The 18443-nt window shown below is 40.4% G+C and overlaps 1 protein-coding gene across 7 annotated transcripts in view; it reads left to right on the plus strand.

Annotated features, from left to right (window-relative positions):
• The window catches only part of LOC124049492 (trichohyalin-like), a 140353-nt gene that overhangs the window by 66569 nt on the left and 55341 nt on the right, over nt 1-18443 (plus strand). For 6 of the 7 annotated variants that reach the window (XR_006841412.1, XR_006841413.1, XM_046371195.1 and 3 more), the window contains 6 exons: nt 184-268; nt 2712-2823; nt 13021-13130; nt 13219-13332; nt 14488-14581; nt 14683-14726. Coding sequence is in view for 5 of the 7 variants with exons in the window: in XM_046371195.1 (XP_046227151.1) it covers nt 184-268; nt 2712-2823; nt 13021-13130; nt 13219-13332; nt 14488-14581; nt 14683-14726 (559 nt within the window). In the remaining 2 variants the exon portion in view is untranslated. The remainder of the gene's footprint in view (nt 1-183; nt 269-2711; nt 2824-13020; nt 13131-13218; nt 13333-14487; nt 14582-14682; nt 14727-18443) is intronic. The other variant, XM_046371192.1, reaches the window with a different exon arrangement.

The following is an 18443-nucleotide window of genomic DNA, read 5'->3' on the forward strand; positions in this document are numbered from 1 at the left end:
CCACCTGGAACAATTTTAATAATATCTCAGTTTGAAAATATCTCTTTTTTTTACCGTCTTGCAGCCATTTGACTTACTACTGCCTGCTTTCTAATGTATCTTAAACAACAGCGTCTGAAGTGAACTGTTGCTCTTTATCTGACACTCTTCTCCCGCTGTCTGTCCTCTCTCTCTCCTGCTCAGTGGAGGAGTTGGCAGCCCGTGCAGAGGAGGCGAGGCGGATGGAGGGGCGTCTGAATGAGGGAAAGCTAGCAGAGGGGAAAATAAGGTAAGAAGGGAGAGAGGGGAAAGAAGCTTCCTCTCTTATCCCATTTCCCATCGTCCCCTGTGTACGCTCAGTAATCAAAAACATTTCTCCTTTTTTTACATGCGGCATACAGTAGGCTATTTAACTGAACATGTGTTGAACAGAACAGCCCTGAGCTCTAAATACGTACATTGTTTAAGCGAGTCTACAAAGCAAAATTCCTAACTTCTCTGTCTATCATACATTATATTATTATTCCTGAAGATGGAGAATATCAACAAAAAATGGCTGTGCTGCTCTGCATATTTCTCTTCTGGAGTGAATCGAACAGAAATATCAAAATATGCCGGGATGTGTCGACGGGACACAGTGGGTAAGCAGATGTTGGGTCATGGAGTTCAGAGTTCAGAGGTGAGACCCCTGGTTGAGTCCTGTGTGTCACCAGGGCTGCGGGGATGACATCAGCAAGCCCGTATCACCCAGTGGAGTGTGTGTTTGTGTGTGTCTGTTTATGCACACATAGTTGTGGTTGTGGCTTTGGCTTCGACATGACCTCACTGCAACGGTCTCCGTCTTAGGGAGTTTCTCGGTTAAGTTGAGCCATGGAACATTTTCATCGTCAACCGATAATTTAAAACTCGGCATGAGGACTTTATAGGTTACATCGTGAATTATTGCATTTTATTACATTTAAACCAATTTTAGGTACCAAACAATTGCTGTGTCTGCATATTATATCCATTTGCAGAATCATGCTGTTTACTGTTAACCCAGTATTATCTAATAACTGCAAAGACATGAAAGGTTTTTAAGCAACAACACCATGCTAATGGCTTCCATCTGTGCTGTGGGAAATCCCCTCCTTTCTCCACAGGATGCCTCCTCTCTTTCTTTTCCTTTCTGTCTCTCTCACTCTGTTCATCCTATCATGTGTTCTCTCCATGGACCAACCTATCAGCCATTTTCTTTCCTTTTTGTTTTGGCTGTTCTGCTTCAGCCGAGTTACTCCATTACGATCAGTTTTGAGTTCAGTGCCGAGGCATTTAGACAATTATTCTGTGTGATGAGACATATACAGATAGCCAGCTGTAATTTTCTTGGATGATGTGTTTTAGAATTTGTATATTAAAACTTTTGTTAATCATTTGAAAGTATAATTAATTAAAATTGCTAAGCGTTGCTGGTTATGCCTCGCAACAGCTAAGAGTGACATTTTTGTATCATTTTATGATGAATGCTGTACTATGATTTGTTTCTCAACTCATTTTTTTATTAACACAAAATATGTGATCTTTGTGGTGGCCTGAGGCTTTGAGACACTGGCTGTAAACTGAATGTCATCATCAGTTTCTAAAGTTGTCTGCTGTCCACTGTCTGATAAATGCAGGTATTTTAAGAAGTTTAAAAACACCTGAAATAATTTGTCAGTTAGTCAGTCAACTGACTTAAATGGCAACAATTTTGGTTGATTATGAAAGTCATTTTTAAAAGTAAAAATGTCAAAAGAAATTCCCTGGACTCACCTTCTCATATATGAATATTTGGTTGTTTTCTTCATCTTCTCTTTGGACTGTTGTTTGGATAAAAAATGTAATCTGAACAAATCACTTTGTCTAAACTGCTTTCTGACATATTATTGATGTATGTTATAGATGTGATTTAGCGAGAAAATAGTCTGCAGGATGATTAATGATATAAGCAGGTGAAGGAAAATATTAAGCTGTTCATCATTTGGGGTATTTTTTGGGTGTGTCAGTTTAAGGCAATGAAAACTAATATTCATATTCTGATCATTTTAACTTCAGCTCAGTGTCATGAAACTTTTTCCTGTACGGGGCCCAAATATTTTTACTAGTCATGAACTTGTAATTTTTCATTTTTATATTTGCTTTTGGAGGTGTCAGGTCAGGAGTGGGGGGTGGTTTGTTGAGGCTGGGTGAGCGGCCGAAGCGAGGCTGTGGAGGCAGGTTTGTGGAAATGGTAATCATTTGTCGTATTGATCTCGCTGTAGCCAGGGCAGCTGGCACGCACAAACTCACTCACACACACACACACACACACACACTCACAGACACTAACTGACTCACATAACCACAGACACACAGTTGCGTGGCAGGAATAGACCCCTTCATATTGATCCCCTTCACATTCCCTTAGCTCAGCTGCCACACAAACACACACACTCACACACACTCACACGCACACACATGCCCACAGTTACACTTCCTATGCTTAGCTTAAGAACTCTCACAGATCAGGAAACATAATATTAAAATTGAGCCTTTAAATGTGTTTGTTTTTATGGTAATGAATTTGAAATGTCAAACATCTGAAAAGTTGTACAAATTCCAAACATAACGTGGTGACTAATATATAAACATTCTCAAAGTGTTTTTTATTAATCAGGCTTGAGCTAATTGACCTAGCTTTGCAATAAGTTTAATAATTTTGTTTGCGTGTGCAGGTCAGTGGCTGCGAGGCTGGAGGCGGAGGTGGCAGAGCTCAGGAGGAATCTTCAGCAGGCTGTCGATCACAAACTGAAGGCAGAGCGGGAGAAACAGGATGCACAGGACCAGGTAAATAAATACACACCAGACCTGAGTGACACAGCCTTGGCAAATCATATTTGTGTTTGTTTAAATTGTCTTTGAGCACAGCGCAGTAAGGCTGTTTGTCATCTGAACCACTGAGATACTGTCTGTGCTCACAGAAAGCTATTCCAAGTCTACCACCTAATATCATTTAAATGGAATTATCTGATCCATCCTCCAGTCAGCGTATTGATTTCTGTAGCTGGCCCTCCTTTTTTATACTTAAAAGTGGGTTAATGAAATAGAGACAGGTCTACTGTACTACATAAACATGAATACTAAGACACTTTTATTAAGGTCTCCTCTCCTCTCCTCTCCCTGCACCCCCTCTTACCTTTTTGATGATTAGTGGCATATATCCGGAGCTAGAGCCTGGATTATCTTGTCCAAGACAGGGAGGGGTGTATGCGGGACCTAAACCTGGCAAGGTGATTTGGAACGTTAATTCCTGGGTGTAATATTCCCTGATATTCCCTAATGTTCTGCCTGCGAACAGGGGGGTTGAGGGGGTCTCAGGGGAGAGAGGTTGTCAGAGCTGAGCTGCCGCTGTACAAAGGCAGAATGGATAATTAAGGGTAAAGCCAGGACAGGGAAGTGATGTTCATTTAGATTCGACAAACTTTGCTGCCATGCACAGTGGTGCTGTCTCTCGGATCTTTATTTTGCATTCTGTTAAAATACTTATTCCTTTCTCCCTTTTCTGCTCCTTTATTTCTCTCTCTCTGTTCTCCTGTTCTCTCCATCTGTCTCTTCTCTCACTCTTTCTGTCACATGTGTTTCCCCATCTCCTTCTCTCTCCATCTCTTACTCTTTCACACGCTCTTCCTCACCTTACTCTTTTTTTCACTCTGTGCTTGTGAATAATGCAGTCCACATAGCTTGGCTCTCCTTCTTTCTTGACAATAGTGATTGCCCAGGGCCAGTAAGACGCTGACTAAGGCTCGTTGATTGGTCCGTCAGTAGCCAGGCCAGCACTCGCGAAAGGATTCTCTATCTGTTTCTCAGATCCTTTCATCTCTTTTCTCTATTGCACAATTTATGATCAAACATATTGCAGGACATGCCAGAGTTAGTCACGGGCCTGTCAAGTCAGACTCGTGCATGAACAGGACACGGCAGTGGCCGGTACTGTAAGCATAAAGCATAATAAGCATAAAGGTCTGTTTCTTTTCTGCTGGAAGTATCTGTTTCCATAGGCTTAAATACGGGTAGTTCAAATGTTTAGCTGTAATGAATGTTACAGTATTAATTTGCATATTTTTTGTGATATAATTGCACAACATCACAACAGTGCAACCTCCAGTCAGTTGTCACTAGAGGAAATCAGAAACCCATCAGTGCCAGTCATGGACTTTGACTTGACTTTTGTTTGGCTCACTCCTATTTAAAATGAAAGAAACACATTAGTTTCCAGGTTCTGTAAAGCAGTCAAACAAAGCTGTTGAAATCACTACATCATTGTGTTAATCTGATACGCTTTTGTTTATTTTATGCCTGTGTTTGTAGTTTGGATGTGCGTGTGTTCTCTGGCTGGTCTCCTGCACGTATACACATCCCCTTATATTTCCCCTTTGTATTCTCGATGTCTTCCATCATCTCAACAACAGATGAGCTTTTCAATGAATTTGACTCCAAACAGTGTTTAAACACCAGTGTGATGGCCGTTCTGACTATGACTCCTTCATTAGGTCCCAATCTCTGTTATTGACCAGCAGAAGATGAATTATCCGCTGGTGAAAAAAATCAAAGGGTTTGAAATGGTAAATGGTACACTACAGTGGCCTATAGAGGAAATCTATATTACAAATTGCCTCAGTGCACAGTAGCTGAACCTCAGATGGCTCTGTCTTTCTGTGTGTGTATGTCTGTGTATGCAACGCTTTGTGTGTGTGTGTGTGTGTGTGTGTGTGTGTGTGTGTTTGTCATATAGGTGTTACATGCAGAGTCTTGTTTGTGCTTGTCAGGGTCTGTTTAGTGTTTCTTTTCTGATATGAGGAGAAAGATGTGCATGTTATCTGACACTCAGTTTTGTTGATGCATACACACACACACACACACACATGTTGCCCGATTCCATCCCTCTGCATGAGTCCAGTTCAAATATGTGGAGTCGTGGTAAACATGAGGCATGTTTTCTCTTTCTCTCTCTCTCTCTCTCTCTCTCTCTCTCTCTCTCTCTCTCTCTCTCTCTCTCCCTCTCTCTCTCTCTCTCTCTCTCTCTCAGCCACACACACGCACAGTCATTAGTGTGTTTACCTCAACTTCTTTTAGCATGGAGTGAAAGATTTTAAACACTTTTAATGAGAATTTGCAGAGAAGTTTTCAGAAAGCACAAGTTTTTAAGTATGTTTTCATTCCCATAAACTTTTCTTAGTTGCCCAAAATCTTTACAACTATTGGTGTCATTCTATAGAAGAGCAATTAGCAGTAGATTTAATCCCTTTGTGTCACTTGTGGATCTCCCTAGTGATTAGAGGGACTGGTCAGGTTCCTACCTAAGTATCCTTGAAGTTTTATTCTGCACAGCATTTGGATTTGGAGGTGGTCAAGCTAAACTGAATTTGCTGCATTTCTTCCATTTTCTTCACCACTCCTATAGTGATAGACGGTGATTCAGCTGCCTAACGTTGTCTAATCATTGTGGGGTGACATGCATAGATCTTCATGTGTGATGTCTGCGTTTATTCTGATGTGAAGTGCGGCTGTGTGGGCGAACTTTGCAAACATGCAGCGTGTAGTATCATCATGTTGGTGACGCTAGACAGAGTTGGTCTTATGTTCATTGATCTCACTCATTATACCTGATAGAATCCCTCAGCCTGGCCTAATTATCTCAGAATGACCCACTCACACACACAGACACACACACACAGGTTTGATGATAGGGAAATGAGGACAGAAAAATGAAGCTCATTTGTTTAGCTGATGAATAAAGAGACATGGACCAATTGCCTGACTGTTTAAGCATGGAATGGACCTTCGTATTTGTTCAGTGTGTGTGCGCATGTGTGTCCTTGTGTCCTATCACCCTCGAAGACAGCTCATTAAGCCACAGTCCTGCAATTCATTTGAGGACGGACAGTCGAGCAGACAAACCGACTACTATTTTTCTCATGTTCTCTCTTTTACTTTATGTGTCCTTCTCAGCTGTCACAGTGTCTTTCTTCACCAAAGGAGGCTGTGTGTCTGTGTTTCTGTGCATGGATGTGGGTGAATCATGAAAAGCTGCTGTATGCAAAGGTTCATGGGGCATATAAGGCATAATGAATTTATTTAGAGCAAAAAGCTGCTTAAAGGTTATTTCATTTTTTTGACGAAACATTGAATTACTGAAACCTTTGTTCTCCAAGTTCTCAAAATTTTTATTTACTTTGTTAGTTTTAGCAATATACATGGTAAATTCCTATCAGTTAGGCAAAGTTCACACTCTTCACTTTTACATTCTGTGTGTTCATGACCTTGGCCAAGGTTTATAACTCTTGAAAAAATGCGCAGAATTGAGTCTTTACAAATCATACCTGCCACTAATTTAACAGTGTCTAATTTATAAAAGTAAGTATGCTATTATTGCAATTATTCAAGGCTAACCTTTAATCATCTCACCGTAGCCGCAAGTTTTACTCCATGAAAACCCTCTTCACAGATTCCAAAAGAGCTGTGTAGTATCACCAGGTTCTCAATCCCAGATTCAAAAACTTGATTAATAATATAAAAATGGAAACCTATGAAACTAAAAAACTATTCTTTCATTTTTTTTATATCACCAGTTTTCCACAGCAGAATGCTTTTCATTCCCCGTTTTCTGAGATTTTGATTTAGAAATCATGTTCCACAGCTTTTACACTCCATTTATAAGGACACAGCATTAAATGGTATTTCTGTGAATGTGCAAGACAGTGGCTAATTTTCCAATGTAGTCCTTTGGTGAGATGTTTTAAACCCCCAAAGTGATAAATCTCACAATGGTTTTGTCCATGTAACATTACAAAACAATAAAATGAACTGAGGACTTCTAAAATGAGATTGGCCCCACAGCACACTCTGAGTTTTTTTTCTGTGCAGAAATTGTTTCCTACGAATCACTCATGTAGTAAAGAATAACTAGTTGGAAATAAACACCCCCCACCACTACATATTATTTATTTTCTGGTATTTTATTGAGATGCAGAACAAATAAACTGTTTTGGAATAGCAATGTGGACTCTACGTTATAGTTATTTGCAACAGGACCGGCAGTGTTTTTCAAAACTCTTGCTGCATCAGCTCATCTCCAAACAATACAGCAACAATAAAAACCTAAAATTGTTCTTTTGTGTTGCTGCTGAGCACAGCTGGGCACTGTTGCAGGCCGGTTACCTGGACAACTAAACATCAGCCAGTTTGCCAAATGGGGATCCCTCGCATCCAGGACACACGTGCAGCTTTCTTTGCTGGAGGGTTCCAAAAACAAAAAACATCAAACAACAACAAGCTGTTTGATATTATTTGCATCTTTTGTACTGTAATTCAGTTGCATAAGAGCTAACTAATCCTATCTAAGGCAGAATCTGTGGTTTCACACTTTGAAATAGGTAGTGTTTGTAATTTTTGTATGTCTTTGTTTTAAATTTCTTTTTCTATTGAACACCCCTTTTCAATTCACCTTTCTAAATGTTATCTAAAACAAGCATCCCCACTAGACCTTTCCCTGAGAGAAATGCAGAACAAAATTGGTAATATTATGATTTCATTTAGTCTGACTAAATGCAAAGGAAAGAAGAATCCAAGCAAACGATCTGTACCACGGTACTGTGTTTGGCAGTATATGACATTCAGCCATATTTCTATCTGTATTCAAAACCTGAGTATTTTATATATACCTTCTATATGGGGGGATCCTCATCTGTCTGGAAAGTGTCTGAGAAACATCTACCACAGCTGGTAATGTAGTTGCATTCACTGCAGGCTAGATGCAAGATAGGGGACTTCAATAATGGCAGCCGCTGATAAACAACCCAGCAGCATGCGTAGGAGAGAGCGAGATGAAAGGACTCTGGGAACAGAGTCAGGCCATGCAGCAGCAGATGAAGGTAATTAAAGAAGCCATCATCAGCATCATTAATATGCTAGATCTGCCGTGGCCTACCGAGTAGTCTAATGGAGAACATGTCATCATCGTCACCATTAGGGAGAGTGGGACACACATAAACACACGCACACACTGTCTTAATGTTGGGTCACGCCATGATTATCACCATTAAGCCTAGAGTGAGAAGACCTGCTTAGGAAACCTCATTCTCCTCTGCCATCGTACAGTCACGTGCACACATACAGTACACACACACACACATACACACACATGCTTGTAGATCTTTAATTCAGACCCTGTGAGTGATAAGTATGCATATTTAAGTGATGTCAGGCCTGTTGGGTCTTTTAATTAGACAGAATGAATGAATGTTTTATAAAAACGTGTTTAACAATAAATGTGTTCATTAATTTGATGAGAGGATGTGCTCTGATGAGCTGAGTGGAACAGAGTAATGGCTCGTATTCAGCTCTGGCAGTTTGATGGCGATGGTAGCAACAGCCAGCCTGTTTCTGATTTTTCCCTTTTTTCATGTTCCTGTCTTTACCCAGAAAAAGTTAACTTTGAATTATGTTTATCCTGCGACCTTGGACAGTTTGGTCTGTTTTAGTGAAAATGCACTTTTTGTCCTGTACAGCTAATGTGCAATGTGATACCAGTCCACAGCTCCATGGAGAATAGAAAAGATGGAAAATCCATTAAGTGCTAAAGTCGCCACAGTTTCTTTTCTTTCTGTCTGCAGGTATGCTTTGTGGTTTGTCATGAAAGTTCATTCAGATGTTTTAAGTTCAGAAAAAGATTGTCTGTGTCCGCAAAGGCCATCCTGTATCTTTTGTCAGTGAAAAGTGAGGGTTGGGGACTGGACAGCCCTGCCTTATTTTGATAGAATAAACTATCAAAATGATAAATACTATCGCAGCAGCTGTGAAGATTCCAAATCCTTCACGAGTGCTGCAATAGTCATCTCATATTTTCTAGCTTAAACCTGAAAAGGACTAATGCTATCACCAAACTTGGTTTTAAGTGTGTCCCAAATGAATTTTGTTGCCCCTTTTAGCCCCCATCATCAGCTAAAATATTTGTGCAACAAAACCAATCTAAATGTTAAGCAGGTATGCTACTTCTCTCCCCCCTCTTGCAATCACACCTCTTTTGTCGCTTTTCTCTAAAGGTCTCTCTCTCTCTCTCTCTCTCTCTCTCTCTCACACACACACACACACACACACACACACACACACATACTCCCCCTCCTCTCACACACCCTTTCGCTGCCTCCCTTGACACTGGTGGAAACAGAGTGATGGTGTGTAATTTAGTCCTAATCACAACATCAGACTTGCGCTGAGATTTACATCCCTCCACCAACCGAGCCAGTCAGGCAGTCAGGAGGGAGATGTTAATGTGAGACCACAGGTAATTACTGTCATTACAGCCTGCCACAGATCCTGCCAGTGTGTGTGTGTGTGTGAGTGTGTGCAGGTGCATTGTGAGCGTGGGTGTGTTCTGAGTTTTTGAATGGTACTGGTTGATATTTTCTGTGTGTATAATTAATATTGGAGTATTAATGTGTCGTTTTGACCAATAATGTCACAACAGAACTTCCTCCACACTCAGACGTGTCCATGCATGAGACAGAACAGGAACGAAATCACAAACAACAGGGGATTCACAATATTTACGGCACTGTTGATAAATGTCATTAGAATTGACTCCTTACTCTTCAGAACTGAATGATTTGCTTGATGGAATTTCATTGTTCCCCAGTTTTTCTTCATTGCTTCATTTGCTGAAATGCAGCCCCTTCCTAGTCTAAATGTAAATAAACAGTATAATTCTTCATTATGTTATGAAATTTGAATCATTGATGATCTCTGTCATCTTCCTGTTATCTTCTGTAAACTTCCTTCGACATGTTAGGCAACCTGTTGTGTTGTCTTATCTTATGTTATTGAAGGATCATTTTTTGAACTGAAGTGGAAGTCTATTGTCACATGTCACATGTTATGGTGACATACAGGAGGTTGTCCCATAAGAAAACTCCCTTCAAACCCTTCTGTGCTAGTTTTAACCAAAATCTGACTTTCCTGACAGTTAAGTCCTCGCTGACAGGTCACACTACTTCATATCAGCATGCTGTATTTTGTTAGTAATACTTTAAAGTATACAGCCGATTTCTCCAGCCTTTTGGTGCATCCATTTATACATTCATCAAGATCCAGCACTGGTTCATTTTTAGCAGCATTTTTCGTTTAGTGTCCATCTCTCAAACATTCAGTGCTGCGACAGATTTTAGTATTACATTGCACATTTTGCTGAAAAAGACCACAAGGAAACCTTGGGAGTTAACATGATTTTTTTTTTTAGAATATGTAACAATTCTGACTTCTCAAATGATCCACTTTCTAACTGGCTGCCCGCCAGGGTTGATGCAGTGCTGGATTAAAGACTGGCTTCTCTTAGATAAAGTTGTGAGTAAAGATTTTTGACCTCAACTGTGCAGGATTTCATTTGGCTGTGGTCCATTGACTATAGGGACCTTTATTGACTCTTCAACCAAATACAATGACTAGATCAGCAAATAGACACTATGTTCCCATACTTTGTGAACGTTAGAAACAGTTAATTTCTGCTTTATTTTTAATTTTGATGATTCCTCTCCATTCTTCGCTCTTATTGGCATATCCTCTGTGTTGTATTTCACTGAAGCCTTTTGATGATGAAAAGAAACATAATTGCTTGTCATAATCGGTTTTCTGACTACTCCAGCATTTCCTTTTTGTCACTCAGCTTGGCATCAACAGTGTCTTATCATTTCTGATAAACATCAGCAGGAAAATATTTTGGCATGTGTATTCACACACACACCTGCACGGGATTTAACTCACACAGCAGTTGATATTCTGACATTTTAGGTTAATCGTATGACTTTTTTTAGATACTTAAATCATGGACCACATATTGGAAACTTTTATTCATGTTTGCCCAAGTCTTTGTGGGAAGATGGTTTGGTATATCAAGCTGTTTCCATGGCGATAAGGGTAATGTGTCAGGGTCCCCACAGTTTAGGCCTGGAAAGGTCTTGACTGATAAGCAGAACGAAAAAGTCAGCAGTTTGGCCAGTGCCATCCCATCCCTGTTTTCACCCCTCACCCACCTCTGCTGCTCTCAAATCTTGTTTCCAGTCTTCTTCTGCTCTCCCACATTCTCCATCTTTTCTCCTTTGCACCTACTTAATACCTTGACTTGCTATTTCTACCCGCGTCTTCAAATGCCTTGTTCTTGTTCATCCTCCATTATTCTCCATTTAGTAGGTAAGTAAAGAACAAAACACACGGCTTAAGCTGACCAAAGTGTTTTTAAAAGAAAAAGGAGAGAGAAGTCGAAAAGATTAAAACTAAGCAACAAGGGATGAAATATACATTTATAGACATTGAGTTCAATTTGATGTATTTACAGCCTGCCAAATCATAAAAAAAGATATCTCTTGACGCTTTCCAAAGAGGACAATAAAATATAGACCTTACCCTTTAATACAGTCTTTAATATGCAGAAAAGAAACATTTCACTGGCAAGATGACTTTATATGATAAAGATAATTGCTTCAGTTTTATTACTTTTTAGCTTGAAGAAATGTTTTGCCATCTGGCCTTTAATGTCCCTAAAACTGTCTAAGAGAGGCTGTTGGTCATCCCTGGATTTCGCTGGGAGGTACAGATGTGAATCATCAGCATTGAAGTGTCTGGTGATATTTCCAATTAAGGTTTCCAAGAGAACATGCAAAATAGAACTGGTCCAAAGATGGATCCCTGAGGGGCCCAATAGGTGACAGAGCAAAAGAAGAGGAAAGCTGACCTTTTGCCACTGAGGATGTCCTATGTTTAAGATTTAAACCAGTTTAATACTGTAGCCTGAATACCAACCCACTGTTCAAGATGTGTCATGAAGATATCATGATTCACAGTATTGAAGGCAGCAGTAAGATTGAGCAAAACCAGTATTCAGATGAGTATAGCATATCATTTGTCACCTTTAACGGAACTTTTTTCAATGCAGTGGATGGAGGGCCTTGAATTCTAACTGAAACGGATCTTGCTGGTATTCAAAAATAGTTGCAGTTGTATTGGTACAATTTCTCCTTTATTTCTGAAGCAAATGGCAATTCAGAGATGAGCCGATAGTTATTTAAACATGAAACATCAAGGTTATGATTTTTGAGTAGAGGCTGGAGAACTGCATGTTTAAAACATATAGGTACAGCACCACAGGCTAATCAAGAATTAATAATAACTGGATTCTAGGGCCAATAAAAGTATTCTTTCTGATATGAGAGGGCACAGCATTATGAGTGGAAGTTGTGGGTTTCATGTGCATGACTATGTTCCTCAGGAAACCAATCCAAATTGATTAAAGATAGCCTTGCTCCTGAAGCAGTGGGGCAGGATGTCAGAGAGGACTGAAGTGATTTAATTTTTCAGTGAAAAACCTAAAAAAATCTGTTACTAAAGCACAGATGTTTCAGTATTGTGACAGTTATTGGGTGTGAGGGCAAAATCTACTGTGCTGAACCGAATTTTAGGTCTGTGGGAATGTTTACTGATTATCTCAGTAGCTCTTTAGCCTTGGCATTTTTGGCTGATGTTTGGAAATTAGCCATTTATGTATTTATTTATTTTACCTTGTGTTGCTATTATGCTCTCTTTTTGGCAATTATGTTCACATTGGCCTTGCTTCCCATCTATCAGAGCCTCACTTACCCCCATTTTCACCCTCCTTTAGTTCACCTATTGCTCGTTCCACATTTGCCAGTGTTAGATGTTAATACTTTCCTTCAACGAGAGTCATATTTTTTAGTCACATTTTAAGCCGCAGAACTCTGTTTTAACTAGTCACATAAGATTGTGACTGTGGTGTGAAGGTGCATCTCTTGGTTTTTATTCAGCACTAAACAAGTCAGAGAATGGATGATTTTTGATGATGATAGAACAATAACTAATCAGAAGAGAAATGTGTAAATAGTAAACAACTATGTGCAGTTTTTTTTAATATATTTTTGCCATTTAAATTATTGTTGGCAGGTGTCATTGTGATAAACAGCATTTGACTGTGTGCTGCAGGTGGACACACTCCGGTCGGAGCTGGAAGGGACACAGTCTGACAATGCAAAGCTTCGCCACGAGAGCCAGCTGATCATCACTAATGTCAACCGCTGGATTGCTGAACAAAAGTATGATCGACTATTTTCATCATGTTTGCAGAACGAAAACTCCTAAAGTCAAAATAGTTAGTTTTACTAATATATTTATTGTTATAAGTTCATCCTCAGATTTCAGAAATCTTTTGTCTCCTCTCAGGGCTTCCAACGAGAGCCTCTCTGCCCAAATGAAAGCCCAAAATAAGGTGCTGCTCTTCTTCAATGAAGAAAAAGCGTGAGTATATATTTTGAGTGAGATTTTTAGGAACACTAATTTGTATGTCTGTGTCAATCCTGTGCAGTTTATTTGTTAACCAAAGATGACAAAAGGTGGGGGAAAAACAGCTCAGGCAGCAGCTACACCTGCAAACTAGGTCACCTTTCCTAGCACAAGACTTTGGGATTATTGTGTGTATGTGTGTGTTTCTGTGCCTGTACTGGAGTGATTCAGGTGGACTCTCTGACAGACTCGCACCTGACAGTCATTCTGCTTGTCTACATCATCATGACTCACACACACACACACGTACACACAGACATGGGCGTGACATGTTCCTCTTTCCAGAGATCAAAGTGTTGTAGCCGTCTTCTGTCATCCTGCCCCCCTGCGGTGCCACAGCTCCCCACAGCCCCGCCCAGCAGCACTACAACGTCTCTGTGTCTGCTTTTTCCGCTCTCTCTGTCTCTTTAGTTACACTCAGTGTTTGTGTGTGTGTGTGTATTTTGTTCATGCATTTTTATTATAGCAAGCTGTAGCAATTGTCTTTATACACCTGAAACACACGGTGTAAGTTTAAGCTGTGTCTCATAGAACGTTTAGAGTTCAGCACCTGAATATACAGAAACAATATATTTGTACTTCTACCTCCTGTTAAATAAACCTACCTCATTTGTAGTATATTGGTACAACAAACATCTGTATGACAACTTGCTTTAATAGTTCTTGATACTGAGAGTTGGTGGCATGACAAAATACTGAAATAAATGGCCACAAGGGTAAGTGATAAATGGCTGTGGAAATGTAGAATTTCATTATAACGGATCAAGATGTGTGTGTGTGTGTGTTTGAGATAATGCCTGACCTGCGAGTTAAAGGCCGTTCTGGAAGCAGAGAAACAGAGACACCGTTGCTGTGGTGTGGCAGAATATTCACCCTCCATGTTGAATAGGCTCAGTCGCCTGCAGGTGACGATGGGGCGAGGTTCACCACTTTGTGAAACGCGTGTTTGTATAACAGATTTTATTATGTGTTGTCAGTAAACACAGTTTGCAAGTGATTGCCTCCTGTTTTTATTTAGATGCAACACAGCGTCTCAACACTTGTGGAATCAGAGTGGAATCAGACTGGTATGTTTCTGTGTCTAACTCTGCATCTCCTCGGTTTTCTCAGACACCTTCAGGAGGCTAATGACACATTGAAGTCCGAGGTAAAGAGACTGAAAGAAGTGGCGGATAAGAATGAGAGAGACATGGAACGCTTCAAGGTGAGCGAGTGTAGAGTGGAAAAGGACTAAAAGTACAAATAGGTAGAGAGAAGAGAGTCGATCACAAACGGGTTTGTTTTTTGTTTTATAATTGTTTGCAGACCCAAATCCTCCGAGACCAAGGCATGAGGCAAAACAAGAGAACGTGAGTCATCTGTGTGTCTGTGTGTGTGTGTGTGGGAGCGTGCATGACCATACATATGAGTACATACATTTGTGTATATTCACCAGTTGATCAGAGTTTAGCATTCACATAAAAACCACTGCTCACCATGTTTCGCTCGTTCACACACAATCTAGCCTGAACAAAGCTGATGATGATAATAACAGCTGGAGTGCCAAGTTGTGAATGAAACACCCTGTGGGCTTAGCCACCTGTGTGCGCCCATTTGTGTGTGCTCATGTGTGCACGCGCTACGTCTCTTCTTCAGTGTGAATGCGTTATTCATGCTGAGCCCTGAACAGTGATTACAGTCCAATCAAGGCCTCATCCTCTCCTGCTCGCCACCCCCGCGACTGTCAAACAGCATTCATCAATAGAGAGGAGATATATTTATTATATTCATTAAGGCAATTAAAATGAATGTGGCACAGGTGGGATTGGGTGTGGGATGGAAGTGAGAATGGAGGGTGTGGGAGACGGTGCTTGTGGGGGCACCTGCCTGCAGCAGTACTCTTCATACCCCAGTGTGACCCCCCCTGAGGTCTCCCTCATTAACACCCCACCACCCTCCCCTTTCTACCCACCTCACCCTGTTTTACACACACATGCACGCACTCATGTTGCACCCCTCCCCTAGCAAACCGCCAGGCTCTGTTTCCAAAACGGATCAGATTTGTTTTGACTGGGGTAGGTTTCCAACGCTATTCAAAGCTGTCAGTCATTTTAATGATATCATTAAGGGGCCGCGACAGAAAGATGAATCGCTTTTCTTTGTCTTTCTCTCATAATTGCGATTGAGCGAGCGAGAGAGAGAGAGAGAGAGAGGCAGTTCATATAGATGTATGCATAAGAGTAAGGGTTTTGATTGAGCGAATATAATAACATGGAACGAGATAAAAACAGTGAATGAAAGCCTGTTCCATAGTGTCTCCTCATCCATTCTCTCTTTTCCCTTTCACTCCTTTTCTTTATTATGAGGATTCCTAATTTATTTCATTTCATTATTGTGCCCCCCCCAACCCCCACCACACACACCCCGACCCAAATGCCACATGTATTAAAGTCATGCATCTATAAGGAAACAGATATGTCATGATTTTTGCATGGCAGCCATATACATTCAGTGTATAAATCTCATTACTAGTGGCAAAGGGGATATCTTCAGAATGTCTCCCACCTGCCACTATCACTGACAGCAATCAACACGGTGTGAAGGTTTTGTCATTAGATATGCCTTTATTAAAGAATTTATTATGATTACTTGGCCTGCTGTTCCAAAGCAGCAGCTGAGTGTCACGGCTACACGTTATGGATGGCAGTTTGTATTAGTAAGGCCCACAGAAAGGTGGAAAAAAGACAAACGAAGAAGACAGAAATTTAGATCAAATAAATAGGTCAGAAGAGTTATTTCAGGCAAAAAAACAAGTGTATATTCCACATTTGAGGTCATATCTTATTAAACATATGCACAATTTGCAGTTATTATTTTTAATTTTTCTGTCAACTGAACCTTATTGGACAGATGAGAAAACGCTGCCACCACATGGTCCATTTTCTAGCTTATTTAGGCGGGAATCGCTACGCATCAGTCAGCTGAAGTTCAGACCGGTGCTTCAACAGGCAGGACAACTGAGGCAGGATCTGGAAAGATGAGATGTGGAGCGAATGGTTGTAGTAAGTGATTTTTAATAAGGTGCAGCTGCTAACATTTCAGCACATGCTTTGTGTTCGTCAGATTAAAACTTTGACTATAACCAGTGTGCACCAGATCTCAGCTTTCCAGATCCATTTAGTTGCTGTTCTGAAGCTTTTGGCCAAATCATATGCAATTTTTCTGAACCCCTTTAGGACTTCAAGTTTATTATTGTACCTTAGAAACGATATTAAGACAATGTCCTTTTAAAAAACCAGGTAATGTGTTTCTCAACTACAATTACACTTAAGTCTGAAATTAATTAAATGATTTATCAAAATCTTTCACATTTTACCTCACACTGAAATGCACTAAGTGGTGAACGCAGAGATTGATGCTGTTTGCTGTGACAGTGTGACACAAGCCATGTGGGGGGGAAGCGCTCATAAAGCATCGAGCTTCATCAGTCACACCACTAACAATGTGCTTCCAATTAAGAGCAGTCAGTGATCACAGCAGGGGATTTGTGCAAACACAGAAACTAAAGTGACAGACAAACAGAGAGAGGAGATAAGAAGGCGACTGTGTGAGGAGACGGTCAAGTCTTGCATAAAATTTGAGATGAGAGCAGTAAATAAGAAAGATGAGAGCAAGATTGGAGCGAGAGAGGAATCATGTAGTTTATTGCCGGGTTTAGAGAGCATGGCAGCTTGGCTTTGACACTAATGACTGTAATTATACACACGCTGATTGGGTTAGGCCGCTAATTACACACATCCATGTTTGCGTGTAAACACAGGAACACATGTTTACACAGGCGCTTTGCCAGAACGCTCAGCGCATCGCTGCTTTCACACATTGGTTGCATAAATCTCGCACAGTTGTCTCAGCGGCGGTGATGTTTCATGATCTGCTGAAGACCACAGTAGCATCTCGGAAAGCGCTTAAATCATGTGAAGTATCTGTGGAGATGTGGCGCATTATGGAGTTGGATCCTGCCTCCTGTTTTTCCTCGGCTGCAGCAGCGGAAACTCATAAGTCATCTTTTAAAATGCATTTAGCATTCGAAAGATCAAAGCAAAATCCAGTATTTCTTCTGATTAATGTTCTTTGTATCAACATTATGGTGTGAAATTAAAATATTCGGAAGGGTCACTTGCAATTATGTTCAGTTTATAAATGTCATTTTCAGGAAATGAGGTTTCTTCAAAAAATATGCTTACATTGGCCAAGCTTAATTAGTGAGTTGGTTAATAGGCAGTGATTCAGATTATGTTCTGTCAGGTTTATGTATGGAATTCTTTTCATGTGAATTCTCATGGTTCATTTTCTGTTTTTTTTCTGAAAGAAAAGTATATGCATCTAAAATTTTCTATCTTTTAGCTGTTTGCTGTAACTCAAGGAAAGCCAACAGAGACTGTGTTCGTAGGACAGTGGATAGCTGTTTTTTGGGCAGTGGTGCTTCTGCTGCTATTGTTATGTTGCTGATACTGTGTCTTGGCTGAGGTTCACCATAGGTGGTTACAAATACATGCAGCTGAATGGTTTCACTAATGAGTCTCATAAACTTTTCAGACAAAGATGTCAGTTCTCATATTAGCATCTCCTTCAAGTGTCTCCTCAGACCTTAAATATTTTAAGTTATGGCTAATAGGGCCAAAAGAAGTGTGTGTGTGTGTGTGTCTGTATGTGTGTATGTGTGTGTGTCTATGTCAGATCAGTCACATCAACAGAAACAATAATGTCATTCATTAGTGTTTTCGAGGAGCATGCGCGTCTTCTCAACTGAAGCAAAACGGGACCGTCTTTCCATCCGCTGCTCTGATAGAATATCCCAGCTTGCTTTTACCAGAAAATTAACATTGGGGAGGTACAGTTGCACTTTAATGGGCTAAGAAGTCTTCAATAAAGTATTTAGAAGGTTTTTTCCAAATGCTAACTGGACAGATTCACTGGGGCATGAACGAAAGAGCGTAAAGCGGGGGCAGCAAGCTCTTCAGCCCGTACAGAGCGCCATTATCCACCGTCGTTAATTTAATAGACATTCCTTAAGTCAGCCCTGGGTC

This window comes from Scatophagus argus, chromosome 18, assembly GCF_020382885.2.
Source record: "Scatophagus argus isolate fScaArg1 chromosome 18, fScaArg1.pri, whole genome shotgun sequence".
Lineage (NCBI taxonomy): Eukaryota > Metazoa > Chordata > Actinopteri > Scatophagidae > Scatophagus > Scatophagus argus.